This window comes from Microcaecilia unicolor, chromosome 2, assembly GCF_901765095.1.
Source record: "Microcaecilia unicolor chromosome 2, aMicUni1.1, whole genome shotgun sequence".
Classification (NCBI taxonomy): Eukaryota; Metazoa; Chordata; class Amphibia; order Gymnophiona; family Siphonopidae; genus Microcaecilia; species Microcaecilia unicolor.
The window spans coordinates 280002428-280015770 of NC_044032.1; the positions used below are offsets into that span (position 1 = coordinate 280002428).

General features: G+C 43.5%; 1 protein-coding gene across 1 annotated transcript in view; it reads right to left on the reverse strand.

The window, feature by feature from the left end:
• SLC24A2 (solute carrier family 24 member 2) overlaps positions 1–13343 on the reverse strand; it is a 399922-nt gene that overhangs the window by 111777 nt on the left and 274802 nt on the right. The window contains 1 exon segment of the mRNA XM_030192433.1: positions 10758–10866. Within this exon segment, the coding sequence (XP_030048293.1) occupies positions 10758–10866 (109 nt within the window).

The following is a 13343-nucleotide window of genomic DNA, read 5'->3' on the forward strand; positions in this document are numbered from 1 at the left end:
TCCGCGTTGTCTTTTTATTTCTTGGGCTCAGCAGGGCTGTGCCAATACGGTAAGCGGGGTAAGCACCGCAGGGGGGCACCGACCTCTGGAGGGTGCCGCTGCGGTGCTTACCCTCGCCGCTTACCTGAGCTCCGTGCCGCCGAGGCCTTTAAACCTTTTACCTCCGAGGCTCCAACGGTCACAGCAGCATCAGTGAAAGAGCTGCTGTCAGAAGAAGGCGGGACACTGAGGGAACCAACGAGCGCGAAGGGAAGGGAGACGTCGGCAGCGCTTTCACTGACGCTGCTGCGACCGGAGGTAAAAGATTTAAAGGCCCCAGGGCGCGGAGCTGAGGTAAGGGAAGGGCAGAGAGGCATGGATGGGAGGGCAGGGCCCAGGGAGAGGAGAAATTGCTGGAAATGGAGGGGAGGGGAGAGAGGAAAATTGCTGGCTATGGATGGAGGAGGGAAGGGCAGAGAGGGACATGGATGGACATGGATGGGAGGGCAACACCCAGGGAGAGAGGAGAAATTGCTGGAAATGGATATAGAGCAAGAAATGAAGAAGAAAGGAGGAAAGTAAAGAAATAAATGGAAAGGAAGCCCTGGAAACGGAGTTAAGAGGACAGATAGCAGCAGAATCAGATACTGGGCCAGCATGATCAGAAAAAGAAAGTCACCAGACAACAAAGGTAGAAAAAAAAATTTTTATTTTCATTTTAGCGTTTGGCATATGTCCACTTTGAGAATTTACATCTGCTATCTTATTTTGCAATGTATAGCAATTTGTTTCTAAGAATATTGCTGACAATTCCTGTCAATGTGGCAAGTGGTGAGTGATCATTTTCACGGTTAAAAATCATAAAAAAATATTTGTGATCTATTTGTTGAGCAATCCCACAAAGATGCACTCCATCTTTCAGCTCCTATTTCCTTTGCATCTTGTGCCACACGGGGGGGGGGGGGGGGGGGGGGGCGCCAACTGATAGTCTGCAGGGGGGCACCAGAGACCCTAGGCACGGCCCTGGGGCTCAGAAACCTAAGAGCTGAGGAAAGGGAAATGAGTCTTCCAGGTTTTAACAGCCAACAGTTTGATGCTGTTTTTGTCAGATTCGGAGCCCAGCATCTGTTCAATGGACCCACCAGTAGGGTAAGTGTCAAAAGAGGAAATGCATTGAGAAAAGGTGTTTGTAAAAAGTGTCAGATGCAGTGTAATGAATGGCAAAAGAAAACTGAGGAGATTGCTAGCAAATCTTAGAGTCCTAGTAATAAGATGTTGCACCATCATCTCAAACAGGCACTGGAGCCTCTTGCCAGGGAGCACTCTATGACTAGTGGTAATACTGCCTTGCAGTTTCCATTAGGGAGCACTTTTATCCTGGATAAGTTGATATATTTAGAATACTAGATGGCATTGTCCAATTTAGGACGGACACACACTAATCAAGAGTGGATCATATTCACACACTAGTCAAGAGTGGATCATATTCTCTTGGTGGAGCAATATGGTCCATGAAGAGATTGTGAAAATGGAGCGGGACATCATACAAGAGTTAAGGGATACTGTACATAAACCTGAAAAGCAAATGTATCAAGGGGCGCAGCTGCTAAGTCTGATTTAGAAGCACCATCGGTCAGCACTGTTCCTCCTGCTTACGAGGATGAAGTGTGTATTTTAGCAGCATGACTTTCTGTCTGTCAGCCCCGTCTGCACTGCCTTCCCTTCATAATCAACCAGAGCCCACCGAACTTGCAGGTGATACTGACCGCACTAGATGTGTAAACCTTAAAATCATATATAATAAAGGTGGCTTCTTGTTTGGGAACAGATACAGGTGATATGTCTAGGTATAATGTAAGTCAATTAAAGGAATTATTGGAGTCTTTAAGGAAGGATTTGGATAATGCAGGGGCAGGTGGGAAATAGCTTGCCCTGCCTGTCTCCAGTCCATCCCTACTTCTGAGTTCCTGTCTCCAGCCCTGTCTCAGTTCTTGACTTGGTTCCAGCCTTGCCTCAGTTCCTGCTTCAGTCCAGTCTTGCCCTCAACTCCGTGCCTAGCCAAGGTGACTTGCCTGCTGCCAGTCGGGGTTAGGCTAACCCTCAGGTTGACTGGGTAGCGTCAATTCGGTGGTAGCCCAAGGGCTCACCTTCCATGAACTGTCACAGAATCAGTTGGAAAACTCTATGATTGACTGGCCCACTCACCCCATTGATTCTGTTCTTGAAGCTGCCCATCATTGTGAACGGAAAATACTAGCTACCTAAGTTGAACAAAAAGGGTGCCAGGAGAAACAATGCCAAACCTTGTTAAATTTGCAGTTAGCCTCTTTCTAACAAAATGCAAGGGGAGGAGGCAGAGGAGGTATGGGACAGGGAGCAGCCCCTCTGTCCATCGAAGGATGCACTTGTTATGCTTGTGGGCAACCAGGGCATATACAGCATAATTGCCCCTTTTCTGTGGGTACCCAGACCACCCAACCATAGTGGACCACAGGGGATGCTCTTGCTAACCACATTCCCTGTTCTCAGGGTACTTCAGGATGGCAATCCCAAACTAACAACCCTTAGCCAATGGCTGCCAGCTATTACCAGGATAATATTGATTTTACCTTAGACAAAACTGTATGGCTATTCCCTGTATTCACTTTGACCTCTGCAGGAGAGATAGAAGGACTTATTGGGGTTCACAAGACCACTTTCATTATTGACTCTGGAGCAACTTCTGCTGTTTCCAAAGTCTACCCTCTTGGCTTGTAGTTTCTGACCCTACAGCATCTGTTATCCAATGTGAAGGAACCACCGACTTCCAATAGATCACCGAAAGCTATCTCAAGTACCTGTGACCATTGGAGAGAACCTGTGACCATTGGAGAGAACCTGTGACCATTGGAGAGAAGGTATATTATCTGAAATTGCTGGTGAGTGATAACCTTCCTATTAATCCTTTGGAGTGTGAATTTTTGGAACAAGCCCGTGCTATACTATCCTGGCAAGACCATGGGGCTCTGAGGTGCACTCTTTCCTTTGAGGGAGCGGCAACTGGAGGTGGAGGCCTTGCCACCTCTCTTATGGGCCTCTCCAGTAGGAAATGTTGGAAAGCTGGAAGTGCTGCCTGTGCAAAATCAAACTAATCCCATGAGACCTAAACCTTGAATCAGACAGTGCCCTCTCACTAAGCCTGCACTGGAGGGAATAAGACTTGTTATTGCTGATCTACTCCATCAAGGTGTCATTTATCTCACTACCTCTGACTACAGCACCCCAATTTTGCAAAACTTGAAAGCAGATGGCAAGGTGTACAGGTTTGTTCAAGATTTACCAGTGCAATTTTTCTAGCAAAAAAGGTGCCGGTACTCAAATGCCAGGCCACCCTTCAGGGGTGGGGTGATCACTGAGGGACTCACCCCACAATAGCCAGGTCCTCTGCAACCAGGCACAGAATCTATGACAAGGCAGAATTGGTGTGTTGAGCCTGAGCTCTATCATTAAAACTTGTGGTCCATGGGTCAATTTTAGCAGACACTGGAAAAGGTGCCGGTACTCAGTACCCCTGAGTACCCCCTCAAAAAAAGCCCTGAGATTTACGCACCTTAAATGCCATTGTGATTCCCATCTACCCTGTTGTGCTTAACCCACACAACATATGGACTCAAATCCCTGCCTCTGTCACTTATTTTTCAGTTACAGACTTATGCTCCACCTTCTTTTCCATCCCCCTCCATGCTAACATGCCTCTTAAGTGGAGGAGTAGCCTAATGGTTAGTGCAGTGTGTTGAGAACCAGGGGAATAAGGTTGAATTTACACTGCATCTCTTTGTGATCCTGGGCAAGTCACTTAACCGTCCGTGCCCCAAATACAAAAACTTAAATTGTGAACCTACTAGGGACAGTGAAATTACCTGCATATGATATATGTAAACCCATGACCCTTTAGCTTTGCCCTTTTAAATGGTATTCTGTAACAATACATGTAACTTGTAGAGTGCATATTTGAAAGGGGGATGGCACACACAGGGGTGAGGCATGTTTGGACATAGGCAGGGCACCCACTTACACATGTAACTTAAAACATACTTTGTGGGCTGTTGCGCACTTAGGCCCTGTCTAAATGCTAGCTGCAAAAAATACCTAGTTATGCTAGTATTCTACAAAGGAACAGAGGTGTCTATACTCCCTTATAGAATAGGCTCTTAATACAATCAATGGTACTAAGCCACGTAGGCTACTGCAATGGAATTTATGCGGGATGTAAAGAACTAACATTAAAGAAACTTCAGACCGCTCAAAACACGGCAGCTAGACTTATATTTGGAAAAACGTGATTTGAAAGCGCAAACCCCTCCACGAAAAACTACACTGGCTCCCAATCAAAGAACGCATTGCTTTCAAAATCTGCACCCTGGTTTACAAAATTATCTATGGTGAAGCCCCGGGATACATGACAGACTTGATCGACCTACCAACTAGGAACATATCCAAATCAACACGGACGTACCTAAATCTGCACTACCCAAGCTGCAAAGGACTCAAATACAAATCAGCTTACGCATCGAGCTTCTCCTACTTAAGCACACAACTGTGGAACGCATTACCAAAAGCCTTGAAAACTACGTACGACCACCTAAACTTCCGGAAAAAGCTAAAAAACTAACCTGTTTAAAAAGCAATACCCTACCAATCCAACATAAATGCCTGATCTCTGCAACACAACATAACTAAAGTACATAATGGACATAACACAACTCTTCCGTTGTATGATTCCCTAATGTGGCTGTACCACATGAACTTTACCTTACCACAACATCACTTTGTATTTGTTTACACCGGAGTCTGCAAAAGCCTCTCCGGTACTACGTAAGCCACATTGAGCCTACAAATAGGTGGGAAAATGTGGGATACAAATGTAACAAATAAATAAATACATGCCCCATTACAGGAAGCAGCCTAATGGTTAGCACAGTGGTCTGAGAAGCTGGGGAACTGTATTTGATTCCCAATGTAGCTCCTTGTGACCCTGGGAAAGTCACTTAACTCTCCAGTGCCCCAGACAGAAAAAAAGCCCATTAGGACAGAAAGAGTACCAGTATATGACATGCAAATCACTTTGATTGTACCATGGAAAGGTAGTATATCAAATCCCTTCCCCTTTTCCCTTCCCTACAGCTCATTTTTCTCAATGAAGAAAGGAAAACTCTGGAGTGCCCCAATAATCTATACTGAGATTAGTGATTTTTAACATTTTCATTTTTCGGTTATCTCACTTTTTCATTATTTAGTCTTTCCTGTCAAAACAATTCAGGGCAGATCACTTAAAAACATTTTAAAAATATAGCATCACAAACTATCAACAACAATCATAAATGATCAATATCCAGATCAGCATAATCCAAAGGAACATTCTTGTCTGAAAAGAATCTACCACCTACAGGGCAGCCAGTTTTATATTACGGTTTATATGACATAATTCAATAGTTAGAAAACACATACAGTGTATATCTTCAAAGCATTTCCTAAGTTTGCCAAGGTCAGTCAAATCGTACAGCGTTAGTGGTAATTTATTGTACAATGCTGGAATATAACAAAAGAAAATACTAATTGGAGCTTTTTCTAATCTCAGATCTTTATGTAAAGGAAGCACAAAAATCCTATCACTCTGAGAACAAAGAGAATGATTTGAATGATAACACACCAGCTCTTAGAAATGCAATGAAACACTGAACAGGTCCAATACCAAAAAGCCAAAACAAGGGTTTTAAATTTAATCTGCTCAGAGGTATGCAGCCAGTAAAGTGACTACAGAATGTGTTTTGGATTCATTGCAAGTGACCTACACTTCGCAATAGCCCAAAGAAAGCATTACAACTGCATGAATGACAGATGCAAAATACTGCTGTTTAAAGCAGTGGCGTAGCTACGTGGGTCCTGAGGGGGCCTGGGCCCCCATAGATTAGGCCCTGGCCCCCCTGCCGACGATCCCCTTGAACCCCCCTCCCGCCACCAACCCTCCCCTGCTGTCGCCGCCCGCCCTGCTGCCGCATCAGATACCTTGTTTGTTGGTGGGGGTCCCCGAACCCCGCCAGCCAAAGAGAGTCTTCTTCAGCGCCGGAGTAGCGCGTTCATTCAATTAAGTTCCTGGTGTGATCAGCTGTTTCCAACGCCTTACGTCCTGCACCGTGCACGTAGCCCCATGCAGGACGTAAGGCGTCAGAAACAGCTGATTACACCAGGAAGAAGGCTCTCTTCGGCTGGCGGGGTTCGGGGACCCCCGCCAGTAAACAAGGTATCTGATGCGGTGGCGGGGTGGGTGGAGACGGCGGGAGAGGGTTGGTAGCGGGAGGGGAGGTTCAAGGGGATCGTTGGCAGGCTAGCAGGGGGATCCAATGTGGCGGCAGCGGCTCAGGGGGGTGGCGGGGGGTGTCTAAACAGTGCCCCCCCCACCTCAGGCTCTGGACCCCCCTCCCGGCGAGGTCTAGCTATGCCCCTGGTTTAAAGTATAATGGATGCTACACAATTGATGGAGACAATACAATTCTACTCCTAGGATACAAACCTCATTCCAGCAAACAGGCAGAGATGCCACAGAGCTATTAGTTCACACCCTTAATACCTCTGTCTCCTACAGGTTTAATTGTTTATGTTTATTTAGACTTCATATACCACCTTTGCAGATATACACAAAGTGGTTTACAACACTAAAAAAAAAAAAGTCAGGAAAGGAACTACAATTCACAATAAGGCAGAGGTCACATCCTCTAACACAGAGAATGCCTACAACCCGGTTGAGTTTTCAAGATTTCCCCAATGAATATGCATGATATCTATTTACATAAAATAGAAGCAATACAAGCAAATCATAATCATGTATATTCATTGGGGAAATCTTTAAAACTGACAGGGTTGTGGCCCTTCAGGACTATGTCATATGTCATGACCTAACAAGCAGAAAAAAAAAACATGACATTTTGTGCGCACTGTGTACTCTTACCCATAGTGGACCCACGACACATATGTATTGTTCATGTGCAAATTCAGGAAAAGAGTATGCCCTCTTTCTGAAATTGTGTACTGTCTTTCCAAAGAGTGCACTATTAACAAGAAACTGACAAAAATGACAAAATGGCCAAACAAAAACGAACAGAACAAAAATTCCCAGACATGAAATAAAACTTTCCTGTCTGCCTATCCCTCAACACACAAGTGAATCAAGGCAACACACTTTCGCCCACGTCAAAGATTAGAGAGAATGAAATAAGGAAAACAAGACAAAAATTGAAATAAAGAGGAATTACAAAATATTTCACATACCTCAGTTTAGTAAATGGACACCATATCAACCACCACTATGATCCCAACAATTAATGAACAAATTTATCCAGGTGAAAAGGGGTCAGAAACAATATATTTATTTCCCTGAAATTTAACCCCCCACCTCGTGCAAGTGTCCTGACTCTTAGGGCCAAAAAGATTTCCACCATATCTGTGTGACTCTTCTCACACCAGGAAAAGCTTTTGACTACAAAATATTGAATCTTTCTTTTTAAAATACATTTCAAAATTATTAACTTATATTTAGCATTAGTGAAGGTAATCAATAGGGTTGCTCTTGAGATAATCAAGATAGAAGCTGACCAAAACCAGGCTTTTCTGTTTCAGCCACAACCAAATCTGCGGCTGAAATCTACTGCTCGGTTTTGGCTAAAACTGGCCAGGCCCTGCCCCCTCCACCACGTCAGTGGTTTTGGTCTTTGACAGGGGTGGGGGATGAGAATGGGAGCAGTTTTGGTCCAGGAGGGAGGGGAGTTTTGGTTTCAGCTGAAAATGCACTGGCATTTTTGGCCAAAACCAAAACATGGCAAAATTAAAATTTCAGGCTTATTTTTGCACCAAACCTGAAACAGAAATTCAGATGGCTTCTAAATCACGGAAGTATTCCAGAAAACCAGTCATATCTAGGTTTGAAGTAGCCACAGAATCAATCTCTCCCTCAGCCTCCTTCATTAATCAAACTCTATCAGAAACATAATAACAATTCTAATTTAAAATCAAAAATTCATTGTGCTGGGGGATACTCAGCACTTTCTTGAAATATTTCACCAATAGAATCCGTGGAAACAAACGCATTTTAGAAGAATTTACAAATATTAAATTTACTAGGTATAAAGAATCTAAAGCTTCAATTTTTCAATGAATAGAGAGTTTACCTTTTATCCTACAGACACAGACTGAAGATGGAATTCCATTTTCTGAACCTGCTTCTTTAAACTGGATTCTTTAAGATCCAACTCATCAAACGTATCAATTAGTAAATCTTGATCAAATTCTTATAAGGAAGGAAGTACCCTAGCAACAGTGGTGAAACTACTGATAGAGATAATTTTGAATCCTCATATAGTCTTGGAGGGAGCAGAGGGGGATGGCAGAACACCAATGGAGCCCTCCAGGTATGTCCTAGGGAGGTATGGGCTTGGGGGGGAGGGGGCTCTGTGCAGTAGGATGGGATTGGGATAGGGGAAGGGACTAACTCCAGAGATGAAGGGACTGGATACTTGGGGGGGGGGGGGGATTGAATGTGTCAGGAGGGAGATGAAATAATGGAAGGATATCTGGGGGTGGCGATATGGCAAAAGGGGAAACTTGGGAAGATAAGACAGGGGGGGAAGCTGTGTGTAGCATTTTATTCATGTGGGTCCATGCTACATTACATACAGTGGCAGATAGCATGGGAGCACTTGTGCTATCTGCCACTGCATGTGACATGGTGTCCATGCGGTAAGTATCTGTCCTGTGTGGTAACTGCAGAGTAGATACTGGGCATGCCCCCTGTATTTATCACGCAGGCTTTGCACTTACCATGCTCTAATTTTTGTAACTAATGCACGGTAAGGATCCCTTTTGTATTGGTTAATGTTCTTAGGTTTTAAACTTGATGCAGGCACATGCCTGGTTTTTAGAGCTTATGTGTTATCTATTTTTATTTATACATGTTTCTTATGGTTTTACATTTTTCAGGTTTGATATTACATTATTTTCCTATTTAATAATTATATTGATGCTGTCATTATTTATCTTATTTTTAATGGGTTTTTTGGGGGGAGGGGGAGTTGGTTGGTGATAACTTTAACCTCCCAGTTTTTCTTCTGTACTGTACTTTTTAAACATAGTCTGTGTGCAAAAGCTGTCATGAATTGATTTCATATTTTGCATTGAAAAGTACTCTTACATATCCACCCTCAGAGAACAAAAAGAAAAACTGATTGCAATTGAAAGGAATTACTTCTAAAGTTGAGTTTGTTGTGGGTCAGAAGTACATACTGCTTTTGACTTGCAATGCTATAAAATACAAATCCATTTCCTTGACATATCTAATGCAGCATGATTAAGGATCACTACAGACTTTAAAATCACTTCAGTTGGCATTCTGGATACACGGTGATTTCAAATCACTGGAACATTTGCATATTTTTAGAAGAGCTTTAATCTTACCGAAAGACCCGGCATCCCAGCAGAGACAAAATCATATTGAGTTTGTGCTGGTTATTGCTAATGCACAGATGGGGTAGGGTGGCTTGGGACCGAGGGTCATCAGAAACCATGAAAACATAACATTAAGTACACAGGCTGCATTTAGTCTAAAAGATTTTGCCAAGTGAACGTGGGAGGAGGGTAAGAGTCCTTGATCAACAAATGAGATTTTGATACTGTCTGATTAGGCTTTGCCGAGTCAAGTGCATTTCTCTCCCTAAGACTGGATGCTGCAAATTATGCCACATGTAGCTCTGAATGATGAGTCACACTGACTTTGGATTGAACTTCTGCAATGTTTGCTTTGTGTCCTGAAAGATAATTTTATATTTCATGGCACTTCAGAACGGTGGGAGAAGAGTTTAATAAGAACAATATCCATTCTGCCGATTCATCGATAAATACATACTCAATGTCACCATTTGCAAGCAATTTTCTCCCAAGAAGGGCAATTTTCACACCCACTTACTGGTTGAAAATTACCAACCTCTCATGCAGGTGAGAAAGCATGCATGTCAATCAGCAATGTTGGAAGAGGAGGTGGGCTCAGAGGCAGGGTTAGATCAGGGGAGGCAATGTTCACAGGAAAAACAGGTACAAACTTGTGCCAGTATTCTTTCCCTAGGCAATTTGTAAAGTGACAGTATGCATGCACATTCCCTTCGAGAGAAGGTGCAAAGTTCATTGGTAAAAATACCTGCAGACTTTGCAACCATCCGTATAGTTCTGAAAACTGGCCTCACAGCAAAAGCTAACTTGCATTATTAGCGCAAAAATGGGTGCCTCAGCTTATGAACTGGATTTTTACATTTTAAAAATCTTTTTTATTATAATTACCACTACAACTGTCAAGCCATAGAGACTTTTGTCATTGTTAAAGAGAAAATTACTTCTCTCTACATCTTCCTTGACCAGTAAAATCTGTACTTGGCTTCATGGAATAAATGGAGACAGTGCTTTTGTGATGCTTGGACAACTGTTCCTATTATAAGCATAGCATGGTAGACAATACCTAAAAGCCAAAGGGACATTTAAGAGACTGTGCAACATGACGCTCTCATGCATTCACACTCTAGAGAAGATATCCAATAGATGATTGTATTCCATGTAAGAAAAGTAATTTTGTGCATGAAGAAAAACATTCAGCAATGTGCTTAAGTGCATTAAAGAAAGGGGTAAAAAAAAATTCAACACACCAAAAAAATAGAAACAAAAACAAAATAAGAAAACTGCAAAGAACAAGTATGAGGATTTACCTTCAGAGAGAGGGTCCAGAGTATGAATCATGAGCTGAAAGATGCTGTTCCTCATTAGACTGTTGTGCAGAGATGCAGAACTTCCACCTCGCTGGAGACGTGGCTTAGTCTAAATTGAAGAACAACACAAGAAATTTAGTCCTATTGGGTAGATCGGAATTCATGTATGCAAACTAAACCCAGCAATTTCTCTAGAAAATAAAATTAGTACCGAAGTGCAGTTTTACTCTTCACTATAGCATGAGCACAATGGGCAGCTGTCCCGTGCTCTAGCGTTGAGTAAAACTGCACTTTGGCACTAATTTTATTCTTCTTCTGTGGCAAACCAGCAACCTACCTCGAGGTCTGTGCAGAGCTGCCACTGCTACTTTTGGCTTGAACAGCATCAGCTTACGTGTGATATATATCAGCAGACCCCTGAGGCAGGTGATTACGCCGAAATACGGTCCTATGTCAGGTCCTAGGTGTTGGGTTTTAGCTATTCCTTCAATAAACATTTGGATATATGTTCTTGCATGAACGTGTTGGAAGATCTTCTACAACCCTACTCCTCCCCATTCTCCCATGAAACAAAATAAACCCGTCTCACTGTATTCTTCATTTCATTTCATAACAAATAATTATTTGAACATTGACTTAGGGGCCCTATTACCAAAGCATGGAAAGCCTACTGCAGGCTTGCCATGCAATTTGGCTCCATTGACGGGCTCCCGAGGGAGCCTGGCAGTAGATCTGACCTTCACCACATGTCGTTCACGGTGCTAGAAAACGTTTTCTATTTTCTAGCACCTGGGGTATGCCTGGCAGTAATTGGGCAGCACTGTACTGCTGGGCTACCATGGGAGCCTTTACCACCTCATAAGCAGGAGCTTAGCCAGACTTCAACGGGAGGGGGATCCAGAGCCCAAGGTGAGGGGGCACATTTTTGCCCCCCACGGCGCCGCCGACTCCCCCCGCCCGCCACCAACTTTCCCCCCCCCCCCCGCCACTGCAACCCTCTCAATCCCCCTTCCTGCCGCCAACCCTCTCCCACCGTGTACCTTTGCTGGTGGGGGACCTCAACCCCCGCCAGCCGAAGTCCTCTTCTCGGCCGCGCGGCGTTGCCAAATGATCTGATCAAGTTTGAATCTGTTTCTGTGCGTGCGTCTGATGTCAGACGCACGCACATAAACTTGATCAGATAATTCAGCAAGCAACGCCGAGCGGACAAGGAGAGAACTTCGACTGGCAGGGGTTGGGGTCCCCCGCCAGCAAAGGTACGCGATGGCGGCGGGAAGGAGGGGTTGAGAGGGTTGCGTCAGGGGGGTCCAGGGCCAAATCTACGGGGGCCCAGGCCCCTGTGGCCCATAGTAGCTATGCCCCTACTCATAAGTAGGAGGCAGTAAGGACTTCCCCCAGGAAATGGCCACATGACAAGTGTTTAAAATACCACATGGCCATTTCCATCCTTTAAAAAAAAAAAAAAACCAAACAGCCTTTTACCGGTGGCAGTAAAAGGGGGCCTCGGTGCACAGGTTTGCACCACTGCAGGGCTCCTTTTGCCACCGCTTGGTAAAAGGATCCCTTAGAATTACTAGATAGTGACGCTGCTGCTATCTCATGGAATACTGTTTTAACAAAGTCTTTGGATGAAACTGCACCTCTGAAAGAATATCGGACAATTCGCTCACATAGAGTCCCTTGGTTTGATCAGGAATTAGTTGATGCCAAACAGAAACTTCGAAAAAGTGAAAGGGAACAGAGAAAATACCCATTGAGAGTTACACTTGAACAATATAACTTTAATGCCCGGAGTTATAGAAATACCCATCTGAATGCAAAAAAACTATCATTGAATCTGCACCTTCATAAACTAAGGAGTTATTTACAGTAGTAGTAGCATCTGCTCTCTAACCTGTCAAGAATTTGCAATAGGATTCACATCAAAAGTCTCTAAAATTGTCATCCAAATTGAGTCTCAAAATTTCCCAAAGAAACACTTTGTCCTCCATCAGATGATGAAGTATGGTCGAATTTTCAGTTAATTTCACCTCAGCAATTATCAATAGAAATCAAACAAAATAAAACATGGAAAAGAAAATAAGATGATACCTTTTTTATTGGACATAACTTAATACATTTCTTGATTAGCTTTCGAAGGTTGCCCTTCTTCCTCAGATCGGAAATAAAGGGATCTTTCACTTGCTCATCTTCCAATGTGGTATATATCATTCAGTGTAAAAAATGTAAGGAAGGATGCTATATTGGAGAAACAGGCCAGATGCTTAAGACAAGATTCAATTTACATAGACATCATATGAACAATACTGGTGCGAGCAGGGTTCCCACGCCTGTTGGTCAACATTTTACAGGACCAGGACACTCTACCAGTGACTTCACAGTGAGAATCCTGAAAGGTAACTTTAAAACCATACAAGAACGTAAGACCTTTGAAGTCAGAATGATTGAATATTTTAACACCCAACAGAAAGGACTTAACAAGGACCTGGGGTTCCTAGCCCATTATAAACCATAAAGCTGTATGTCTCTGTTTATCACCCTCCCCTCACCTATCCACACCCATCCTGTTAGAATATCAATGATATG